This window comes from Aquarana catesbeiana, linkage group LG01, assembly GCF_042186555.1.
Source record: "Aquarana catesbeiana isolate 2022-GZ linkage group LG01, ASM4218655v1, whole genome shotgun sequence".
Classification (NCBI taxonomy): domain Eukaryota; kingdom Metazoa; phylum Chordata; class Amphibia; order Anura; family Ranidae; genus Aquarana; species Aquarana catesbeiana.
The window spans coordinates 766,320,437-766,345,739 of NC_133324.1; the positions used below are offsets into that span (position 1 = coordinate 766,320,437).

General features: G+C 44.8%; 1 protein-coding gene across 2 annotated transcripts in view; it reads right to left on the bottom strand.

Annotated features, from left to right (window-relative positions):
* The window catches only part of LOC141113204 (probable ATP-dependent RNA helicase DDX60), a 477,260-nt gene that overhangs the window by 61,789 nt on the left and 390,168 nt on the right, over positions 1 to 25,303 (bottom strand). For both annotated transcript variants that reach the window (XM_073606185.1, XM_073606175.1), the window contains one exon: positions 2,736 to 2,857. In XM_073606185.1, the coding sequence (XP_073462286.1) occupies positions 2,736 to 2,857 (122 nt within the window). The remainder of the gene's footprint in view (positions 1 to 2,735; positions 2,858 to 25,303) is intronic.

Sequence of the window (25,303 nt, forward strand, 5' to 3'; positions counted from 1 at the left end):
CTTGGAACGGCAGGTAACTTTTTGTTGTACTTTGTATGCTGACCTGTGCATTGCACTGTAGTGTGCACTCTTTGTGTTATGTACCTTTAACCTCTGCACAACGTGCCTTACTTACTCCTAAGCCATGCACTCTGTGCATTACACACTTCTGAGTCCTGCACTATATGCCCGATGATGTCTAATTCATACTCCTGACCACTGCACTGTGTACGCTAGGCACCTCCTCCTACACTACATGTACAATAATTGTGCTGAGGTATGTTAGACTCTTGCTTATGGCACAGTGTAGGAGTAGGGGAGTAGGGGCACAATGGTTGCTTCCTTAGGTTTATGGATTTACATGTACTACATCCTCCACAAAATATCTAGCCATAAAAGCCCCTACAAAGTATCTAAACAGGACTTTAAAGGTACCACACCAATGGTTACAAAAGTATAACAAACATTTTATGCCATCATATAAAGATTAAAATCCCATCAAATGGTTACGTATTTTGCTAAACCATACACATATAAAGCTGTACGTAGTCAACAGCCCCTAATTAGGTATTGCCAGATGGGGTTTTCTTGCTTGTTCAACTAATTTCACAGGTCAAAGCCTGCTTCTTCAGGAATATCAACACTCTGAGTAAAAAAAAGTCCAGATTCAGTCTTCGAAAACACCACCCTTTTGTAAGACCTAATCTGGACTTTTTTTTCACTTATATATTCACATGTGTTTGTTCTATATACTATATTTCATATAGCCGCCTCTCTAATCACAGCTCATATTGAAAAAAACAAGACTGAATCTTGTACTTATATTACAAAGCATCTACAATAAAAATAAATATAAATTGTTTATTATGGGGAAATAAAACAGTTATAAAAATAATTAAAAAATAAAATTATAAAAAATGCCCAATCAAAAAATCTAACATTAATGAAGGGTCAGACAGACTGGGCATTCAATAAAAGCACTAAGCGAATTAACTAACGACACTCTGCCCTCTTGTGGCAACAAATAATGAAATTATCTCTATAAATTCAAAAATTATATATATAATTACGGATATAAATTCATCATAGAGAATATATTATTTAACAATATCTATGGATATTAAGGGCCATTACTCCCTAAAGCTATATTAGAGGTAAATATCATATGCCAAAGAAATTGATATATAAATAGAAAACAAATTATGTTGAGTTATGGAAAATATGGGCAGGTGTAGGAATTGTTAAAAATAAATTTAAATAAGGAAACAAGAAAAAAGAGAGATCCTTCATTAACGCTGAGATATCACATCGAGTTAACATTGGAACTAAATATTAGGCATTATCAATAAAAGCATTTAGATCTACTTCAACGTTCATCCCAAATGGTGTGTAACATTTAATTTTAAGAAGGAATGTGAGCTGGACACTGAACTTTTTCTACACAACTAAGGGACCTTGTGTTCCTGCCTATAACAGGCTTTTGCTCTGATCAGGCTGAGTGCCTTGTCAGATCCTTACGGTGTGCCAGCTGGGTTTCTGCAAGCGAGTGAGTGCTGGAGGAAGACATGGAGTGTAATAGAGACTTTATATAGGAAGAGTTGTCCCTGAAGTTGTTTTGAAGTCAAGTGGGCATCCCATAATCTCCCATCCCTATCCAAGTCATTATCCCTCAATAAAACAACAACAAAAAAAAAACATAGTCACGGGCTGTGCTCTGTCTGTGGAGTGCCTGTGAAAATTTGGTGTGCCTGGTTGTGCAGGGTGGGGATCCCATTCTACTTGCGGCTCCTTAGGGGGTGCACTATATATATAACATTATATAAGTCTTTTTCAATAACGTTAATGTTAGATTTATATTTTTAATGAGGTAACTCTTGGTTTCCTTTTCGTGGGACTGACTATATGCAATCTTCCTTTTTAAGTTGTATTAGCTGATTTCTGGGTACTGCTGATTGTTTTTATTTTTTATTAATTTATAAGTAGAATAAACCCCAAAAAAAGAAAAAAATGCATTTTTGTCTGACAAAAGGGAACAATTCTAAAAGATGTGCCACCTCTGGATTTCCGCCTGCATAGTCAATATTTACAACTCTCCATTAGCCATGTAGCTGCTTGGCCTGCTATTGCAGTGGTCCTGACCTTCCTGGGATGACCAGTGTCTCACCTCTGTTCCCCGGTCCTGAATTATAATTATTGAAACAAAATACTAATGTACTGTATTGACTTGATTTTAATTATTTTGTTCGATGGCAAGTGCTTTACTAAAATGTTTTTGCCTTAAAATTCTTTCATAAAATGCAATGATGATATGTGTTGGCTGCCACTTATTCAAAACATTAAATGTTTTCTTCATTGTCAGTAATAATTTGCTCATAATGCGTTTACCATTACATCGTATTTAATACTAGGGATTCATGTTTTATCACATATGATTTTCTTTTAGTTTTAACTGACAAAATAGAGATCTATGGGTGAGAGCATATTTTAGTAGACACCACTGGCCAATAGATCTAAGAAAAATATTGGCAAGCTTAGCTGTCCTGACCAACAGAGCTGTTCCTATAAGGTAACACTGGAAATAGAAGTGTCTAATGAGTACATGAACATTGCACCCTACACAGCACATTGTTTTGCTGTCAGATTGTTTCCTGATGATATACTACTTTATGATGTCTATGTTGATTGAAATGTCCCTCCTTGCCACATGCTGTACATGGCAGCTGTGCTAACAGTCACAAATATTTTGTTTCTCTTACCTTTGACTGATAAAACTTTTCTTTAAGTGAACGCCTGCATGGTGCTAAATATAGTCTTCCAAATAGGTTTGCCAGTATCAGAACTAATGTTTGCATTACAGAATCTGGAAATTTTGTTGGGTCTAAATAATAAAAGAGAGACAGATTAATGTCATCATTAAGCACTAACAAGCTATTACTATGTATTTTCCCAATAAAGCATATTTAAATTACATTTAATCAAATATTAGTCAGTGACTAACTGAAGGTATACTACTTGTAAAGCTGAACTTGGGGTTGAAGACAAAGTTACCCAACAGTGGTTCTCCTCCACACTACAAAGGTAAACTGCTTGTTTTGTCTGGGGAATGATGAATAACTTGAATTACTTACCTTTTTCCTTGCATACTTGCTTTTCCTAGCAGCAGGTGGTCTGCTCCGTCATCTGATGCTCCTGAAATATAGAGAACCCTTGGGGTCCTCATGTACAATGCAGGACCTCTGAAATTGAAGAGCTAAGAGAAGCAGGTTTAGGGGATCAATTGAGGATGCCCCCAGGAGCATAGAATAAGATAAATAAGAGAAGTATTTCACCTAATGAAAATAAACCTAGACAAAAAAAAGCAGTTAACCCTGGCAGTGATTAGGGGGACCAACTGCAAGGGTAACTTTTTCTCCAGTGTGGCCTTCAGCTTTATTTAGTATAACACTTAGAAGCAGTTTGAAGCATTGGAACCTGTAGTAATCTCTCCTAAAAACTGTAATGAATTGTGCCAACAATAGTTTGGGGCTCTGTCAGATCTGATTATTAGAAAAAAAAAAATCAGAGAGCGTAACAAAGAGTATTTCCCAAGATCTATTTGGCCAGGAGGCCCAGCATTAGCTCACCATTAAAACTGGAAGATAATAATAATAATGGATAAATAAATAGTTATTAAGTGCGCATTTTCTTCTAAACATGGGCATTCTGCAAAATATCTGATCCATCCCCCACAAAACGCTAAAGCTGGCAACACATGCAAGGATCTGATCATTTTCCTGGTCAAGTGGCATACACATTGACTTTTTAGCATGTCTGGTAATCTCTTCTGTAGTGGCCTGGGGTGTAGTCGGGGAGCTCCTCACAAATTTACTTGCCAGGAGTAGTTACCCTGGTCAATTGTTAGAGATCCATTGATTTAACCCTAAGTTTGGCCTTGTTGTTTCTCTTCTACCACTAGGTGGCCGGGCAATTGGTGGTTCTAGATATGAGAAGGACAACTCAAGGCCAGGTTATGGGTATGTGGAGTATCAGAGCCAAAGGGCAAGGGTTTTCTTGAATCCCTTGGCCTGCTGGGAGAGCCTATATATATCCGGGTGGAGTCAGGTGATCTATGTTCTGTGCCACCTGGACGGCTGTCTGGGTGGACGTGTGTCGTATGCCCCGGGCTGCTAGGCCGGAGATTGGGCCTATCCTGGGGGCATCTGGCTGCCAGGCTGTGTGAGGGCCTATCCCAAAGTAAGAGGGCAGTGCAGGGTTGGGATTGCGGCTTGCAGTCCAACCAGAAGTGAAAGTTCTGTCGGCCGGAGAACCTGTCGTGGTCGGAGGTAGAAGGAAAGCTGTCGCCACTAAGGGACCAATCACCTTTACCAGGAACCACAGTGAGTAACTGAAGCAAGTACTGGAACAATATTCTCACCGAATGGGCACGGTGGAGAATCGGGAAACTTCAGGCGGTGATCAAGTCAGAGACCCAAACCGCAGAGGTGATGCTTGCAGAGCAGCCTTGTGAGTCAAGCCAGGGACCGAACCGGTTAGCAGGGGTGCAGCTTGAGAAGAAATATGCAGTGTTTTAATGCAAGCAGTCCAAGTACCTGAATTTGACTTGGTATGAGCCTCTTGGAGTCAACTCTACAGACTGTACAGCAGAACTCAGAGAGGTAGGAGAAACAGAATAATAAGCCAGTCAGGTGTACTGCAGGGTAAAGGACATGCTGATAGGAGCAGAATGTACAGTGACAGAAAGACGAAGGTGTAGATTTCCAGACAAACACAGGCTAAAAAAGGAAACATGACTTCAAACAAAGTAAGTGCTGAGCTCTGCAGCACTATATTTTTAATTTAGGGTTTAATAACACTTTAAATGTTGTACACTTAGATGATAGTGCTCTTAGCCCATGTTAAGGTTCAAGTCAACTTAAAAATATAAATGGTTACTTTCATTTATGAAAAAACTAAAGTTAAACTGAAGTTTCATTGCAAATGATAACATAATAAAATCAGGGTGCAGAAAAACAGTAAGGTCTATGTATAAAAAAAAAACTTGTTGGATGAATGTAGCAAGCATGGGTCTAGCCCTATCAGCTTCACCTAGTGGCCATAATGTAATCTTTTCCTGAAATGTCTGAATCAGGCAAATACTGAATTGTGGCAATGAGTTGACAATCATAGCAAATTATGGCACTAATTTGTGAGGGCTACGCAAATGCTTGTGACATTCGTCCAACACATTTTTTATAGATAGACCCTTTTGTTTTCAATGTCTTAGGCGGGCCATACATTATACTTTTTTGTTCAACCATTTGGTTGGACAAAAAAAGTGCTGATTTACCCATCAACACACTCAGTGTTGATTGGGGATTGTCTCCCGCAGAGGGCTTTTTTTTGGCAGAGCATGCCGTAACAGCATTCTGGCACCTCCACAAGAGACAGTGTGGGAGGAAAGCATTCTCTGAGTTTGCGTGCACTGTACTGTGTCTGTGCAAAGCAGCTGGCAGAGCGGCCACAGAGTGATCATAAGGAGATACGGCTCAGAACACAGGCAGCAGCTGGAGAAAGTGAAAGACAGAGTGCACTCCATTTCATCTCTCCCTGCAGTGCAGACCGGAAGGTCGCTTTGGTGACAGTCAGCTAAGCTGTGTGGAAGAGCTGCGGATCAAACATGTGGGTAGCCTGTCCTCTTGGCTTACTGTGCTTACTGCGATTGTTCACTTAGGAGACACGTTTTTAGACATTTTCAGGTAAATTACTTGATACTGCTGCTGATTGGAACTGTGCTGTGCCTGTTACGGTCTCTTTGCTGGCTGGGGATATCTCTTTGATGGATTGGACATGTCTCTTTGCTAGACGGATATGGATATGGCTCTTTGCTGGACGGATATGGCTCTTTGCTGGATGGGCATGTCTCTTTGTTGGATGGGAATGTCTCTTTGTTGGATGGGAATGTCTCTTTGTTGGATGGGCATGTCTCTTTGTTGGATGGACATGTATCCTTGCTGGATGGGGCTGTCTGTTTGGATGGGCATGTGTCTTTGCTGGATTGGACTGTCCCTTTACTGGATTGGACTGTCTCTTTTCTGGATAGGCATGTCTCTTTGCTAGATTGGCATGTCACTTTGCTAGATTGGACTGTCTTTTTGCTTGTTTGGACAAGTCTCTTGCTGGATGAGCAGGTCTCTTGCTGGATGGCAGGTCTCTTTGCTGGAATGGGCCGTCTCTTTGCTGGAACGAGCCATCTCTTTGCTGGAACAGGACTGTCTTTGTTGGATTGGGATGTCTCTTTGCTGAATATTTGGGGATGTCTCTGTTGGATTGGGCCGTCTTTGCTGGATTGGGATGTCTCTTTGCTGGATTGGACTGTCTCTTTACTGAATATATGAGGCTGTCTCTTTGCTGATTTGGGCTGTCTCTTTGCTGAATATATGAGGCTGTCTCTTTGCTGGATTAAGCTGTCTCTTTGCTGAAATCGATGCTAGAAACAAATAATGGTGTCCTCACAGGGTGGTGCTGTGGACAACCTAAAGGTACACTATGCCATGTCCTAATTTAATCTAATAGAGAGAATGAAGAAAAGGAATGGACTTTGTAGGCATATTTAAAAGCTTACCAATAACAATCTTAACCATGTGCTGACCAGGCCATAGCCGAATGATGGTTACAGCGTGATCGGATAACTCTGGGAGGGCATACTATGACGCCCCCTGGGGCACGCACCCGGGAATCTCTGTGACCGTCGGGTCTCCCAGATCAGGGTAAAGGGCCAATGACAGAGGCACTTTACTACGTGATCACGCTGTCCAATGACGGCGTGATCACTTGTAAACAAAGTGGAGCTTGTCCGGTTTGGCTCCTCCCCTCTCCTCACGCCCATCGGTACAGCTTGTGATGAGAGGGCGGCGGTGCAGCAGCATGGGGGGCTGGATTTGAAGTGCCCACAGCGCTTATCTGTGCCCAGCCATGGCTTCTCCATCCATGCTCAATGTGTGCTCCATCCATGGCTCATCTATCCATCCATGCTCCCTCCATGGCTCATCCATCCATGCTCAATGCATGCTCCAACCATGACTCATCCATCCATCCATGCTCTATCCATGGTTCATCCATCCATGCTCCATGAGTGCTCCACCCATGGCTCATCCATCCATCCATGCTCCATGCCTGCTCCATGCATGGCTCATCCATCCATGCTCCATCCATCCTCCATGCATGCTCCATCCATGGCTCATCCATCCACTATCCGTGCTCCATCCATGGCTCATGCATCCATGCTCCATCTGTGACTCATCCATCCATCCTTGCTCCATCCATGCTCCATCCATGGCTCACCCATGCTCCATCTGTGCTCCATCCGTGGCTCATTCATCCATCCATGCTCCATGCCTGCTCCATCCATGACTCATCCATCCATCAGTGCACCATCTGTGGCTCATCCATCCCCATCCATGCTCCATGCGTGCTCCATCCATGGCTCATCCATCCCCATCCATGCTCCATGCGTGCACCATCCATGGCTCATCCATCCATGCTTCATCTGTGCTCCATCCATGACTTATCTATCCCCATCCATGGCTCATCCATCCGCATCCATGGCTCATTCATGCTCATCCGTGCCACATCAGTGATCATCCGTGCCACATCAGTGATCATCGGTGCCACATCCATGCCACATTAGTGGTCATCCGTGCCACATCATTGATCATCTGTGCCACATCAGTGATCATCCGTGCCACATCAGTGATCATCCATGCCACATCAGTGCTCATCCGTGCCACATCAGTGCTCATCCGTGCCACATCCATGCCACATCAGTGCTCATCCGTGCCACATCAGTGCCACTACAGTGCCTCACAAAAGTGTAATACGTCTCTAGAACACCTGTTGGTGCTCCCTGCAGGTTGGGCCTCTGTATGTAGCCAGGCTGTGAAAAGTCTTACACATGTGGTATACTCTGGACAGGTAGCAGAATGTATTTTGGGGTGTAATTTTTTTCTATATACAAGCTATGTATTGGAAATATCTTATAAATGGACAACTTTCTGTAAAAAAGAAAAATACATTTATTTTCTTTCCACGTTTTCCAAAAACTTGTTGAAAAAAATGACATGTTCAAAAGACTCATAATGCTTAATAGAATATATGTTGGGGTGTTTACTTTCCAAAACGGGGTCTTTTTTTGCGTTTCCATTGTCCTTTTTCTCCAGGACCTTCAAAAGAGTAATACCGCTTATACACAATCAGAAATTCGGCCAGCAAAGACCGATGAGAGCTTTTGGTCAGAAAATGCGACCGTGTGTATGCTCCATCTGACTTTTGCTGACCAGCAAAAGACTGAGAGCATGTTCTCAATTTTTCGGTCGGAAAAAGTTCCGAGCGGATATTCCGATCGTCTGTAGCAATTCCGAAGCGCAAAATTCCTACGCATGCTCGGAAACAATTTGACGCATGCTCGGAAGCATTAAACTTCATTTTCTCGGCTCGTCGTAGTGTTGTACGTCATCGCGTTCTTGATGGTCGAAAGTTCAGCAAACTTTTGTGTGACCGCGTGTATGCAAGCCAAGCTTGAGTGGAAGTGGGAAAAAACCATCCAAGATTTTTCTGACGGAAAATCTGCTCGTGTGTACGCAGCATTAGAGGTAGTCTAGAAATGATATGTATAATTAATGTCCCTAGAACGCTTGACTGTGCTCCCTGCATGTTGGGCCTCTGTATGTGGCCAGGCTGTGTAAAAGTCTCACACATGTGGTATCGCCATACTCAGGAGAAGTAGCAGAATGTGTTTTGGGGTGTAATTTGTGGTATGCATATGCTGTGTGAGAGAAATAACCAGTTAATGACAATTTTGTGAAAAAAAAAAAGAAAATATCTTAAACTTGCAAAGAATTGTAGGTAAAAGTTACAAAAACTCATCATGCCTCTTAATACCTTGGACTGTCTACTTTCTAAAAAGGGGTCATTTGGGGGGTATTTGTACTGTCCTGGCTTGTTAAGGTCTCAAGAAATGAGATAGGCCGTCAGTACATCAGGTGTGATCAATTTTCAGTGATTGGCACCATAGCTTGTAGACTCTATAACTTTCACAAAGACCAAAAAATTTACACTGATTTTTTCGTTATTTTTACCAAAGAAATGTAGCACTATACATTTTGGCCAAAATTCATGAAGAAAAATGACTAATTTGCAAAATTTTATAACAAACGAAAAAAATGCATTTTTGTTTACAAAATTTTCAGTCTTTTTTCATTTATAGCACAAAAAATAAAAAACCCAGAGGTAATCAAATACCACCAAAAGAAAGCTGTGTGAAAAAAAGGACAAAAATTTCATTATGGGTACAGTGTTGCATGACAGTAATTGTCATTCAAAATGTGAGAGCACTGAAACTGAAAATTGGTCTGGTTAGGAAGGGGGTTTAAGTGCCCAGTGGGCAATTGGTTAATTAGAACAAAAATACATACAAATGTAAAATATATATATATCAAAATGGTGAACCTTAAACCTTAAAAAGTATTGCTCAATAACTGTATTATAATTGAACCAAACTAAAAGCCAAACTATAGAGAGCCATAGCACTCCTAAGGTGGGTGGGTTACCCCAATACAGAATCAATATTGTACATGACCCAAAATAGTGCTGTCCTGACGGTTATACAAGGGGGTCCAGTGGCTATGCTCAGGATAGATCAACTTGGCTCAATATTGGTTCGTTATGTGCTCAACTAGTTTTGCGCAATATCACGCTTCTTCAGGAGATGTTCATATAAAAACATGATAGTACCAAAAGAAAATGCGGATGGATGCAGGAAAAAACATTGTTCTGTGAACAGCCCAAACAGCAGATATGGGGGTGCAATAAAAGGAGACCACCAGAACCTGTTATAATGTGGTATGAATAAATAAAAAGACCTGTTTTGCAGCTCTTTCAAACTGCTTTTAACCATAGCGGACGCTATCTGCCGGGTGGCCGTCCCTGGATGTCCTGCTGTTTACTTCCGCGATGTGCGCTCCCGCGGGCGCGCATCGGGGAAGTTTTGTGCTGGCTGTGTCCCTTGGACACAGCCAGTCACAGATCGCTGAAAACGGCCAATCATAGCGGCCATTTTCAGCGCAATCGGCGGTGCCAATGAGAGATGATCTCAAATGTAAACATATGAGATCATCTCTCATTGCCGGCTCTCCCTCCTCACACAGAGACCGCGTGTGAGGAGGGAGAGCGACCTGTGCTTCAGAGATTTCTATTGTGAGTGAAAAAAACATACACCGTGCCAACACTATAAAATGCCAGTGCCATCTCTCAGTCCCATCTGTCAGTCCCATCTGTCAGTGCCATCTGCCAGTGCCATCTGCCAGTGCCAGTCCCATCTGCCAGTGCCATCTGCCAGTGCCATCTGCCATCAGTGCCACCTGTCATCAGTTTCACCTGGCATCAGTGCCACCTGCCATCAGTTCCACCTGCCATCGGTTCCACCTGTCAGTGCAACCTGTCAGTACCATCTGTCATCAGTGCCACCTGCCATCAGTTCCACCTGCCATCAGTTCCACCTGCCGTCAGTGCTATCTGTCGGTGCAACCTGTCAGTGCAACCTGTCAGTACCACCTGTCAGTGCTACGTGTCATCTGTTATCAGTGTCACCAGTGCCACGTATCAGTGTCATCAGTGTCACGTAAATGTCACGTGTCATCAGTGCCACGTAAGAGTGCCAGCTATCATCAGTGTCACTTGTCATCAGTGCCTTCTGTCATCACCAACAATGGCTAGAAGATTATATTCAGCTGAGGAGGCGTACAATATTCTTGCGGGCGAAGAGAGCAACGGGGAGCTCTCCGCTTCGGATTCCTCCTCATTTTCAGATTCTGAGTCTGACGTGAACTACAAGCCTGTCCTAACCAGTGGTACACTGACAGCCTCAGAGGAGGAGAATGAGAGTCCGCCCGCCAGACGAAGGCGTACTGGTGAGGAGGCAGTGCCATCTACCAGCATCGCAGTGCCATCCACCAGCACCGCAGTGCCATTCACCAGCACCGCAGTACCTCGGCAAAGGCCACGTACCAGTGGGGTGTCACCTCAGTCCCAAAGGGTTAGGTCCCATGCCAGCCTTCCCTATTCCCTTCAAAACCCCTTGTGGCTGCCTCCTAATTCAGGAGAAGCTAACGTTCCCCCTTTCACTGCCCAGCCAGGAGTCCAGGTGGACACAGAAAATTTTTCCCCGATAGACTTTTTCCACCTTATTTTTACTGAGGACATGCTTGCATCAATTGTGGCCCAGTGCAACCTATATGCCCAACAATTTATAACAAGTAACCCAACGTCCTATTATGCCCGTCCCTACGAGTGGAGAGCCCTAACAGTGGAGGAGTTTAAAATTTTTTGGGCCTCACATTCTGTATGGGACTAAACAGAAAAAATGAATTACGTTCGTATTGGTCTACCCTCCCCATCTACCACATGCCCATCTTTTCCTCAATAATGCCCAGGACCAGATATCTCATGATTATGAGATTTCTACACTATAACGACAATACCCAGTGCCCTCCCCGAAATCACACAAATTTTTACAAGCTTTTTAAAATTCGGCCCCTAATAAATTATTTTTCTGAAATCTTCCCCCAGTTGTTTACCCCAGACCAACACATATGTGTGGATGAGTCCCTTATCAAATTTTCTGGCAGGCTGGGCTTAAAACAATTTATTCCCACCAAAAAGGCCCGCTATGGGGTGAAGATGTACAAATTGTGCGATCGTGCTACAGGGTATACCTATGTCTTCATGGTATACGAAGGGAAGGACACCCAGCTACATCCCCCTAATTGCCCAGAATACATTGGATAAGTCTTTTGGGAACTCATAAACCCACTCCTGGAGAAAGGCTACCATCTGTATGTGGACAATTTTTATTCTAGTTTGCCCCTGTTCCGAAACCTTCACAGAAAGAAGACTCCAGCATGCGGCACCCTAATGCCCCGTACACACGGTCGGACTTTGTTCGGACATTCCGACAACAAAATCCTAGGATTTTTTCCGACGGATGTTGGCTCAAACTTGTCTTGCATACACACGGTCACACAAAGTTGTTGGAAAATCCGATCGTTCTATACGCGGTGACGTAAAAACACGTACGTCGGGACTATAAACGGGGCAGTGGCCAATAGCTTTCATCTCTTTATTTATTCTGAGCATGCGTGGCACTTTGTCCGTCGGATTTGTGTACACACGATAGGAATTTCTGACAACGGATTTTGTTGTCGGAAAATTTTATCTCCTGCTCTCCAACTTTGTGTGTCGGAAAATCCGATGGAAAATGTCTGATGGAGCCCACACACGGTCGGAATTTCCGACAACACGCTCCGATCGGACATTTTCCATCGGAAAATCCGACCGTGTGTACGGGGCATAAGGACGAATCGGAAGGGCTTTCCTCGAAGCCTCGTCAACAAAAAGTTAAGAAGAGGGGAGGCGGCGAGCTTATGGAATGAGGAAATTCTGGTTGTGAAGTGGAGGGACAGAAGGGACGTCTACATGCTTTCGTCGATCCACAACAATACATTTGTTGAGATCACCAGGAGGAATGGTCCAATTCAAAAGCCAACATGTATCCATGAATACAACATGTATATGGGGGGTGTCGACTTCAACAACCAGATGCTCAAACCCTACCTTTCCACTAGAAGAACATACCAGTGGTATAAAAAAGTTTCGCTTTATTTATTTAATTTGGCCATATACAACACCTATGTAATTTATTGCAACTCCACTGACAGACCCAAACCCTTCCTTGGCTACCAGGAGGAAATCATCACTGCCCTTATATACCCGAATGGCCCACCAGAAAACATTAGATCCAATGTAATTAGCAGACTCTTTGAACGCCACTTTCCCGATAAAATCCCTCCCAGACCAACAGGCCAAAAACATCAGAAAAAATGCTGGGTGTGCTCCAAACGAGGGGTGAGAAGAGACACCACTTATCATTGTCCCCAATGTCCTTCCCAACCAGGCCTCTGCATAGTTGACTGTTTCCGCCGTTACCATACTTCACTAAATTATTAGTGAAGTATGGTAAACATAACCCTCACTTCCTGCCATTTACCTTCACACCCCTGATGCCTTTGCTTGCTCTGTAACTGACCCTGGCTTGTTATTCGACCATGCTTCTGCCTACCGATTCTGTTTATATCTCTACCTGATCTGGAACTGACTCTGGACTGTTATTCGACCACGCTTCTGCTTACCGATTCTGTACATAAATCTGCCTAATCTGGAACTGACCCTGGACTGTTATTCGACCACGCTTCTGCCTACCGATTCTGTACATACATCTGCCTGATCTGGAACTGACCCTGGACTGTTTGACCACGCCTCTTGTCTGCCTCTTGGACTGATCTTGTACCCTGCCAGTGGACTAGTGGGATTCAGAACACAGGGGTCTCACATATGTGAGGGGCTCCAGAATTGTTTTTCTGGATGAAGAAAACAATTTCATTTGTTTTCTCATTCCTAGATTAGGGTCTGGAGACTCGGAGGCTTCAAGGAGATTTGGGTGGGAGAAGCCTCTACCTCTGTGCCCATTTTGCCTGCTGCCTGTAGGACCTATGCCATCATGCCTCTGCCTGTCCCATGAACTGACCACACCACATGGACCTGCCTACTACCAGGACCAATATATTGGCACTGCTGACAATCTCTGCCTGCACTGACCCTGGACTGTATATGGACAGTATCCCTGCCTGCTGCCTGTGCTGACTATGGACAGTATTCCTGCCTGTTGCCTGGAAAATTGCATTCGCTTTTGCTGACCAAGTCCCTGCCTGCTGCCTGGACCAATGCTATCCTCCTGTGTACAACTGTGCTACTACAACCACAGGTAATCTTTTGTTTACTCTTTGCCCAGCATAATGTATTTTAGGGTGTGTGAATGCTATGTGTCCCTAGAACACCTGATGGTGTTCCTTGCATGTTGGGCCTCTGTATGTGGCCAGGCTGTGTAAAAGTCTCACACATGTGGTATCACCGTACTCAGGAGAAGTAGCAGAATGCATTTTGGGGTGTCATTTTTGCTATGTACATGCTATGTGTTGGAAATATCTTATAAATGCACAACTTTGCGTTAAAAAAACGCATTTTCATTTTTTTTCCACATTTTCCAAAAACTTTTGGAAAAAAATGAACCGTTCAAAAGACTCATTATGCCTCATAGATTATATGTTGGGGTGTTAGCTTTCCAAAACGGGGTCACTTTATGGGCGTTTCCATTGTCCTGGTGCTCCAGGGCCTTCAAAAGTGTAATAGGTGGTTGAGAAATGAGATGTGTAATTTATGCTCCTAGAACGCCTGATGGTGCTATTTCAATATTGGGCCTCTGTATGTGGCCAGGCTGTGTAAAAGTCTCACACATTTGGTATCGCCATACTCAGGAGTAGCAGAATGTATTTTGGGGTGTCATATTTGCTATGTACATGCTATGTGTTGGAAATATCTTATAAATGCACAACTTTGCGTAAAAAAAATGCGTTTTCATTTTTTTCCCACATTTTCCAAAAACTTCTGGATAAAAATGAACCGTTCAAAAGACTCATTATGCCTCAGATTATACGTTGGAGTGTTAGCTTTCCAAAATGGGGTCACTTTGTGGGCGTTTCCATTGTCCTGGTGCTCCAGGGCCTTCAAAAGTGTAATAGGTGGTTGAGAAATGAAATGTGTAATTTATGCTCCTAGAACGCCTGATGGTGCTATTTCAATGTTGGGCCTCTGTATGTGGCCAGGCTGTGTAAAAGTCTCACACATGTGGTATCGCCATACTCAGGAGGAGTAGCAGAATGTATTTTGGGGCGTCATTTGTGGTATACACATGCCATGTGAGAGAAATAACCTATTACAATGACAATTTTGTGGGAAAAAAAAAAATCTTAATTTTGCAAAGAATTGTGGGAAAAAAATATCAAAAACCTCACAATGCATCTTACGAAATACCTTGGAATGTCTACTTTCAAAAAAGGGGTCATTTGGGGGGTATTTGTACTTTCCTGGCTTGTTCGGGTCACAAGAAATGAGACCACCAGTACATCAGGTGTGATTATTTTTTTATGATTTGCACCACAGCTTGTAGGCTCTCTAACTTTCACACAGACCAAATAATATCCACTAATTTCGGTTATTTTTACCAAAGATATGTAGCAGTATAAATTGTGGCCAAAATTTCTGAAGAAAAATTAATAATTTGCAAAATGTTATCACATAAACTAAGAAAAATGCGTTTTTTTTCAAAATTTTCGGTCTTTTTTCATTTATAGCACAAAAAATAAAAAACCCAGAGGTGATCAAATACCACCAAAAGAAAGCTCTATTTGTATGAAAGTACAGGAAACTGGGTACAGTATTACATGACTGAGTAATTGTCATTCAAAGTGTGACAGCGCTGAAAGCTGAAAATTGGTCTGGGCAGGAGGGGGGTTTAAGTGCCCAGTTGTCAAGTGGTTAAGGCACTATGGAAGCGCTGCCCATTAATTTCAATGGGCAGGGGCATTTTGGGAGCTCTATTTATAGCACTCCCAACCCGCCCCAAAGATGCTGCTTGTAAGATTTTTTCTACTGTCCCACAAGCCCACCGCCCTAGTGTGAAAGCACACATTGCAATGAATGGGAGGCAGTTTTCAGGTGCTTTTCAGAGGCTATTTCTAGCGCTAAAACGCCTGAAAACTGCCTCAGTGTGAAAGGGGTGTAACAGGCGGGTGTCCCATATATACAAAATTACCCAGAATGCCTTCACGTTGAGGTGAATAGAAACTGCAAAAGAGGAAGATCAAAGTTAAGATGAATGTCCTGTCACCACCAAACATCGATTATCCATTATGCCAAGATTAAAAAGGGGAGGGGGGTCCTTTACACGTTGTCCACACAAGTAGATGCGCATGGAATTGGAATTTTTGGAATTTCTTTTCAGAGAATAGAAGTTTGGGCTGTGCAGAGATCCCCGTTTGGTCCTGCATCCATCCAATCATATTTTCTTTTGGTACCATCATGTTTTTCTATGAACAGCTCCTGAAGAAGCGCGACATAGTGCGAAACTAGCTGAGCACATACCGAACCAATATTGAGCCAAGTTGATCTACCCTGAGCGTAGCTGCTGGACCCCTTGTATAACCATCAGGACAGCACCCTTTTTGGGTCATGTACCATATTGATTCTGTATTGGGGTAACCCACCCACCTTAGGGGTGCTCTGGCTCTTTATAATTTGGCTTTTAGTTCAGTTCAGTTATAACGCAGTTATTCAACAATATTTTTTAAGGTTAACCATTTTGATATATACCTTTTACATTTGTATGTATTTTTGTATGTATTTTTGTTCTAATAAATATTGTTATTGGTAAGCTTTCAAATATGCCTACAAAGTCCATAACTTTTCCTCACTCCCTCTTTGCTGAAATATTTGAGGCTGTCTCTTTGCTGTATTGGGCCATCTCTTTGCTGTATTGGGCCATCTCTTTGCTGAATATATGAGGCTCTTTGCTAGATTGGGCCATCTCTTTGCTGGATTGGACTGTCTCTTTGCTGGATATATGTGTCTGTCTCTTTTCGGAATGGGGCTGTCTTTGCTGCACAGGGCTGTCTTTTTGCTGGATTGGAATGTCTCTTTAGTGAATATATGTGGATGTCTCTGCTGGATTTGGCTGCTTCCTTGCTGGATTGGGATGCTTCTTTGCTGGACTGGGCCATCTCTTTGCTGAACGTATGAGGCTGTCTCTTTGCTGGATTGGGCCATCTCTTTGCTGAACATATGAGGCTGTCTCTTGCGCCTATTTGCTGGATTGGGCCTTCTCTTTGCTAAATATAAGAGGCTTTCTCTTTGCTGGATTGTGTTGTCTCTTTACTGAATATACAGTATGAGACTGTCTTTTGCTGGATTGGCTGTCTATTTGCTGAATACATGGGGATGTCTCTTTGATGGATTGGGCCATCTGTTCATTTTACTGCATTGCTTTTTATTTAAAAATAAAATTGTTAATTGCAAATAATTATTGTTAATTGCAAATTACTTGTATTGCCCTCCAATTTATACTTGGTTCCTTGTTCTATAAAGGGGGCGGTTCTGGAGGTGGGTAGGGTGCAGAAACAAGCGTGACCTAGAGGAGGGGGGTAAAAATCCTGCACCTTTTCTCTGAGAAAAAAAGCCCTGCTTAGAGCTATTGTATTCTGACATTGGGGAGCCTTCCCCGCCATCAGAATACACTAATCAGTGTTGCCAACTATAGATGATGGCACTGATCGTGTGAAAAAAAACTGACAGGCTGGTTATATACAGGCGGTTAAGAGATTTCCTTCTGCAGAACCAGCCTGCCCATAAATGGATCAAAATTTGTTTAGTTCCTGCTGAACCCTGCTTTAGTTAAGCAAACCTAAGAAAAAAGTATGGACGCAGCATTAGTCTGTTGGTAAAGCTTGCTGCACTACAGTGAACAGCGTTGCTGATTACAGAGCTGTTAATGTGACTGTTAATGTACTGTAGGTGGAGTGTCATTCTGTTGCAGAGATTACTGCTCTCAAACATTAATGATTTATCCGATTGCCTGACTAGGAAACATTTTTTTCTCCTTTTAAGTAAACCGTAATTTAACAAGTTTTGCCTTCCGCTGGCAATTGTATATGCCATATTTTTTTATTTGCCATCTTTTATTTCTACAAAAGTGGAATTGCCATTTAAGTGAAGTGTATGTAAATTCTAACAAATACTTTCATTTTCTCCCTTATGGTCTGTTAAATATACCAGAAATATTATGAGCTGATATCTGTGCTCTCTTCCTCTGTGAACAGTTAACATTGTTCCTAGCTATCTCTGACTACTACAAAACACTTTCCCCTATGTTTTAATGAGTGGGGGAGGTGATATATAGCCCTAACACACTTCCTATCTAGGGCGACAAACCTGCTCCTCATGGATACAATACAATTGTCACCCTAGGACAGGAAGCATGTTCCTGGCAGGATCCCCAGGTGAGCTGAAATACCTTCACTTTTTATTCTTGGGTTTAGATATTCTTTAACCACTTGTTGACCAGCCGTCGTTGTTATACAGTGGCAGGTTGGATCTCCTGCGTAAATCGCTGTAGCTGTACGGCGGCTCACGCAGGCGAAAAAAAATGGCCTGGTCATTAAGGGGGCAAATCCTTCCAGGGTTGAAGTAGTTAAGTTGTGCAGCTGTGTCAACCCTTACATGTGTTACTCCACTTTGTTGTTCTTCTTTTGGGTGGTTAAACACCCGTTCCCCTCCTGACACATACGAGTTGCAATAAGAGTAGAGATATATCCCAATTCTTTGAAAACACAACAGATAATTTCCCTTCCAGTTACCTATTTAGGTTATACACGAAGGGATCTGCAATAAGCAGAATTAGCCTAAATTTAAGGGAACCGTTAATCGGTCAAAATAGACAGAGCTAGGTAGCCAAGTCTAGGAGGAATAAACTCCATGGGTGAAATAGACCATATTTCTCCCTCCTTTTTGTTTCATTTGGATTGGTGGGATCTAATATACCTCTAGCTCTTCAAATTAGATAATAAAATCGCATCAATATACTCTTCAACTTAGATAACAAAATTGCATCAATATATTATACACACCAACTAATACAATTCTAACAATTATTATTATTATTATTATACAAGATTTATATAGCGCCAACAGTTTACGCAGCACTTTACAATGTATAAGGGGGACAACACAATTACAGTACAATACAAAAGGTACAGGAGGGCCCTGCTCGTAGAGCTTACATTCTAAAGAGAGGGGTGGTGGTACAAAAGGTAATAGCTGCAAAGAATGATTTGATAGGGGTGGCTCTGGGACAGTTGTTAGGTGGGTGTGGGATAGGCTTCCCTTAATAAATGAGTTTTCAGGGATCTCCTAAAGGTGGACAGGGTAGGGGCTGATCGGACATACTGGGGCAGGGAATTCCAGAGGATGGGCGAGGCTCTGGAGAAGTCCTGAAGGAGAGCATGGGAGGAGATAATAAGGGAGCTAGAGTGCAGGAGGTCCTGGGAGGAGCAGAGGGGGCGATTTGGGCGATATCTGCAGATGAGGTTGGTGATGTAGATGGGGGCGATGTTGTGAATGGCCTTGTATGTTATGGTTAGCATTTTGAATTTTACACGGTGGGGTAGGGGAAGCCAGTGAAGGGATTGGCAGAGAGGAGCAGCAGTCACGGATCAATTAGTGAGGTGTATTAGTCTAGCAGCAGCATTCATAATAGACTGAAGGGGGGATAGCCTGCTTAAGGGTAGGCCATTAAGGAGAGAGTTGCGGTAGTCGAGGTGGGAAATAATCAAGGAGTGAATAAGTTGCTTTGTGGTGTCATTAGTCAGGAAGGGTTGAATTCTGGAGATGTTGTGGAGGTTAAGGCGGCAGGATTTAGCCAGTGATTGGATATGGGGGCTGAAGGAGAGGTCAGAGTCAAGGATTACACCCAGGACCCTGGCATGTGTGAAGGGACCAATGGTTGTGTTGTTGATTTTAATGGTGAAGTCACAGGAGGGGGACCGTGAAGGAGGAAATATAACAAGCTCAGTTTTAGAAAGATTAAGTTTGAGGAAGTGGTGTGACATCCATACCGATATGTCATTCAGCAAGTTTGAGATCCGTAAGGAGATAGAGGGGATGAGTTGAGGAGTGGAGAGATAGATCTGTGTGTCATCGGCATAGAGGTGGTATTGGAAGCCATGGGAGGTTATCAACTGGCCCAGGGAAGAGGTATACATTGAGAAAAGGAGAGGCCCAAAGACGGAACCTTGGGGTACCCCAACAGAAAGAGGAAGGGGAGCGGAGGAGATGGAGTTGTAAGTGACACTGAAAGTGTGCTGAGATAGGTAGGAGGAGAACCAGCATAATGCAGAATCACGGAGGCCAAGGGAGTGTAATTTGCTGAGGAGGAGCAGGTGGTCAACTGTGTCAAAGGCAGCAGAGAGGTCTAAAAGTATGAGTATGGAGTAGTGGCCATTGGTTTTGGCAGTTATTAGGTCATTGGTGAGTTTTAGTAGGGCAGTTTCAGTAGAGTGGGCGTGGGCGGAAGCCAGACTGTAGGGGGTCGAGAAGGTTGTTATCCGTGAGGTAGCGACTCATTTGGTCATGAACAAGGCGTTCGATGAGCTTGGAGGCAAACGGGAGCAGGGAGATAGGTCTTAAGTTATTCAAACAGGTGGGGTCTAGTGAGGGTTTTTTGAGTATGGGGGTAACCAGTGCATGTTTGAGCGGGGAAGGAAAGGTGCCAGAGGAGAGGGAGAGGTTGAAGATGTGGGTTAGGGAGTTAAGGATAGAGTGGGAAGGTGGTCGCAGTAATTGAGAGGGGACAGGGGACAGGTAGTGAGGTGGGCCAAGGAGAGGAGTTTATCAACTTCTTCTGTGGTAACTGGGCAAAAGGAGGAAAGTATTAAGTGTGGTGTTGGACCTGATATGTTGGGTAGGGGAGGAATTTGAATGCTGGATATCCCCTTGCGAATTGTGTTGATTTTGCTATTGAAGTGGTTGGCAATATGTTGAGCGGTAAGCAAGTTGGTGGGTGGGGGCAGTGGGGGGTGAAGTAAGGAATTAAGGGCAGAAAAAAGAGTTGACGAGGTTTGGATGAGAGGGTTTTGATGAGAGTGTTGTAATAGGTTTGTTTAGCAGTGTGGAGGCAGGAGTTGTATTTGAGAAGGGCAGATTTGTAGAGTGTAAAATCTTGCAGGGATTTAGATTTACGCCATGCTCGCTCAAGAGCACGGCTGTGTCTCTTGAGACTTCTGGTGTCGTCTGTTTGCCAGGGTTGTGGCAGATGGGGCCTGGTTCTGCGTGTAGAAAGAGGAGCAAGTACGTCTAGGGAGGATGACAACGTGGTGTTGTAGATGGAAGTGGTTAGGTCTGGGCAGGACAGGGGTGCGATTTTGTCATAAAGGCCATCAGTAGCAGAGTGAAGAAGGGAAGGTTTGAGGTTGCGAAGGTTCCTGCGGGTAGTGGTTTGTGGGTTGGCAGCATGGAAGGTAGGACACAAGGAGAGTGTGAAACGGATAAGGTTGTGATCAGAGAGAGGAAAGGGTGCATTAGAGAGATTGCAGGGAGTGCAGCGATGGGAGAATACAAGGTCAAGAGTGTTGCCGTTGGAGTGAGTGGTGGTTTGTGTCCATTGTGTTAGGTTAAAGGAGGAGGTTAGGTTGAGTAGTTTAGAAGTGGTAGCATTATTAACATTGATTGGAATGTTAAAGTCACCTAGGATGATGGCAGGCACTTCCGATGAGAGAAAATAGGGTAGCCATGCAGAAAAGTCATCCAGAAAGCGTGACACTGGTCCAGGAGGCCGATAAATGACTGCGACCCTCAGACAAGCTGGAGAGAAAAGACGAATGCAGTGCATTTCGAAAGAGCAGGGGGAAAGAGAGGGAGGTGTGGGAAGTACCCAGGGCCGGATTTCCCACAAGGCCACCGAGGCCAGGCCTCGGAGCGGCAGTGGTACAGGGGCGGCGCCGCCCCCCACACTAACATCAGCATGCAGTGCACCCGGGCGCCAGAGAGGTGGGGACGCTGAAGCGCTAGACTGCTCCTCTACCTCCTCCTCCTCTCTGTGTCCAGACTGAGGCGGCTCCCTCCGCAGGTCACCGCCGCCACCGCTGTCTTTTTCGCTGCTCAAGCCCGTCCCCCCTCCCTCCTCCTGTCAGAGAAGGAGAGCAGCCGCCGAAGATCGGAGCGGCTGGTCTCTGTGCGGTGGGGGGGGGCGTGTTCTCCTCTGTCTCTCACTCCCGAGTCCCGCCCAAGCCTGTGCCTGTCTCCATCTGTTCTATCTATTGTACACACTTGGAGGGGAGGTTGTCCTGAGGGGTTGTACTAATGGAGGGGGGGGGTTGTCCTGGGATGTCTGTACTAGTGAAGGGGGGGTTTGTCCTGGGGGGTTGTACTAATGGAGGGGGGGTTGTCCTGGGATGTCTGTACTAGTGAAGGGGGGGGTTTGTCCTGGGGGAGTTGTACTAATGGAGGGGGGGTTGTCCTGGGATGTCTGTACTAGTGAAGGGGGGGTTTGTCCTGGGGGGTTGTACTAATGGAGGGGGGGTTGTCCTGGGATGTCTGTACTAGTGAAGGGGGGGTTTGTCCTGGGGGGGTTGTACTAATGAAGGGGGGGGTTTGTCCTGGGGGGTTTGTACTAATGAAGGGGGGGTTTTGTCCTGGGGGGTTTGTACTAATGAAGGGGGGGGTTTGTCCTGGGGGGTCTGTACTAATGAAGGGGGGGCGGTTTTGTCCTGGGGGTCTGTACTAATGAAGGGGGGGGCGGTTTTGTCCTGGGGGGTCTGTACTAATGAAGGGGGGGCGGTTTGTCCTTGGGGGGTCTGTGCTAATGGAGGGGGTGGGAGTTGACCTGGGGGGGTTGTACTAATGGAGAGGGGGTTTTCCCGGGGGGGTTTGTACTAATGGAGGGGGGTAGACCTGGGGGGGTCTGTGCTAATGGAGGGGGGTTGTCCTGGGGGGGTTGTACTAATAGAGGGGCGTTTGTCCTGGGGGGTCTGTACTAATGAAGGGAGGTGGGTTTGTCCTGGGGGGGTCTGTAGTAATGAAGGGAGGTGGGTTTGTTCTGGGGGGGGTCTGTACTAAGGGAGGGGGGTGGGTTTGTCCTGGTGGGTCTGTACTAAGGGAGGGGGGTTTGTCCTGGGGGGTCTGTACTAATGAAGGGAGGGGGGGTTTGTCCTGGGGGGGTCTGTACTAATGGTGGGGGGTTTGTCCTGGGGGTCTGTACTAATGGAAGGGGGTAGTTTGTCCTGGGGGGGTCTACACCCAGGAAAGTACACCCAGGGCTCCAGAGGGAGAGGGCAGTGCTGAGGGAACACCATCAGAGAGAGAACCCCACTGCCCTGCGCCACCAGAGGGAAAGCCACACAGCCTGGCGCCATCCCTGGTGGAGAAAGGAATGGAGTCATTGCAGGAATACAGATCTGGGTGCTACCCAACGGAGTCGCCACGGGCAATTCAGAGTGAGCTGACTCCTGATCAGGGGAAGCATTGCTGTATCGCTGGGTCAGGTGAGAGGGCCGATCGGCCATTATCTACTAATGTCCATAGGAACTGCAGTCTCTGACCATCTCCTGTATCATGTCTGCAGTCTCTGACCATCTCCTGTACTATGATTGCAGTCTCTGACCATCTCTTGTATCATGTCTGCAGTCTTTGACCGTATTATGTCTGGGGGCTCTTTCTGGTGGTGTGGGGGGGGGCGGCATTGAAGGGCCCGGCCTTGGGGCGGCAAAGGGAGTAAATCCGGGCCTGGAAGGTGCATTGTGGGGAGAGGAGAAGTCCGACACCACCTCCTTTTCGTCCACTGGGTCTGGTGGAGTCCAGAGAAGGCCACTGTGGAACAGGGCAGCTGGAGAGGTAGTATGGAATTCCTGGAGCCAGGTTTCGGTTATAGCAAATAGATCAAGGGATTTGGAGAGGAAAAGGTCATTGACAGAAACTAGTTTGATGAAAACTGAGCGGGCATTCCAGAGGGCACATGAAAGACGGGGGCCAACTTGTGGAATCAGGGGAATTGGGATGAGAAGGTTGAAGTTACCACTACGGTTGGAGGAGGTAGATGGCCAATCTTGGCGTTGGGAATTGGGTGTGGGAGGGCCAGGGTTTGTTGCGATGACCCCAGACATTAGGAGTAGTAGGAGGGTGAGGGTGGTAAGGCGGGAGTGGGATTTATAGGAGGGCAGATGCTGTGGTGGAATGGACGTGGTGATACTGTGTGGGCTTAAAATGAGCAGGAGGTGGTAAGTGGAGTAAAATTGAGTGGGCAGAAGAGAGGGAGATATGTAAAGGTTGGGGGCTGGAGAGATGGGATAAAGAAATGAGAGTTTGAGGAGAGAGGACATTATAACAAAGATTAGTGTGAGCATTTTAGAGGGTGGGGACAGGCTAATAGAAGGAAGGCTGAGGAAAGTTAGAGTATGAAGTGGAACTTCCTGCAAAATAGCTGTGGAACAATAATGTCTGTACTTACTTTTTTGTAGCAGTGCCTTAGTCAAAGTGCCTGTGTCCAAGTGCCAAACACTTGTTGCCGGCGTGACACTTTGTGCAAGGAGTTACCAGCTTAAACCCTCGCCGGCCGTCCCAAGAAATGAACTAAATTTATAGTGGGAAGGTGTGGGGGGGTGGGGGGGAAGATTCAAAATTATTCAATTAGAAGCTGATAAAACCAAGCTTGTGGGGGGTGGGGTTTTACAACTGGCCTGGACAGATTGCAGTGCAAGCGGGGACAACAGAATAAGGTTAAATGTTTGATCTTGTTCAGGGCAGCAGAATACAAAATAAGTGACACTTTCAAAAACACACAAGCATAGACAGTAGTTTCAAATTCTTAGTAAGGCAGAATTAAAGTTCAGTTAGGCAATGTAGTCCAGTGTTTAAGAGAAGAGTGGAGTCTTTGCAGTTACCAGAGGGTATGAAGAGTCAGGTGGGAAATCGCAGACAGGTAGAGCGACTTTTGTGTTGCAGGGAAGATCAATTATGGTTGCCTTTCGGTACACACATTATTTATGATGTGTGTCCCGCATGGAGCACCACGTCTCTCTTGTCACCTTTGGGCTGGCCCCTCTTTTCCACTCGGCTTCCCGGCACGGGGGGGGGAGACGCAGTTACCCGGCGTCTCCCCACACATGTGCTTCCACGGTGGGACCCATTCTTGTTTGGGCCACTGGAGGGAGCTCCTCTCCGTGCCGGCGACTTTCCTAGATCACCGCCGGACGTTTAGGGGTTTCGCGCGTGCGAGGTTTGACCTGCGCATGTGTGAAATGTCATGACGTCACGCATATTGCGTCGGGGCTGACGGCTGTTGCCGGGGCATTGCCTTCCGGAACGCCGAGGGGGTCATGTCAACACCGCTAATTTTGCGGTCAGGTCTCCAGTTGCAGGGGGAGGATGTGGGGTGGAGATGAGCACCTGTGGCCAATAGGTATTTAACTCTATTAAATAAAGGTACAGCTTCCTGAGGATCTTTAGGTGATCTCCAGATTGCTGCCAACACATGCAGGAAGGGTCGGAACCAACAAGTAAGTGCTAGTACTGGATATCTCCTGCCAGCTGCAGCTCATAGCATAGAATATATTCATATACTCTTCATGATTTAGGTTTCTCAATATATTTATCATATTGACATCTTATACACATAGTCTAATAACAAGTAACAATAATATTATTTTCACCACTTGTTTATAACCTTAGACATTCCTTTATTAGGCACGTCACACCATTTCACCTTGTACAGGATTTTTTTTTCCCTATTCACATGTTTGGCACCTTTTTACAAGTTTTTGTTTTGTCTTTGGCACATATCAATAACACTTGATTT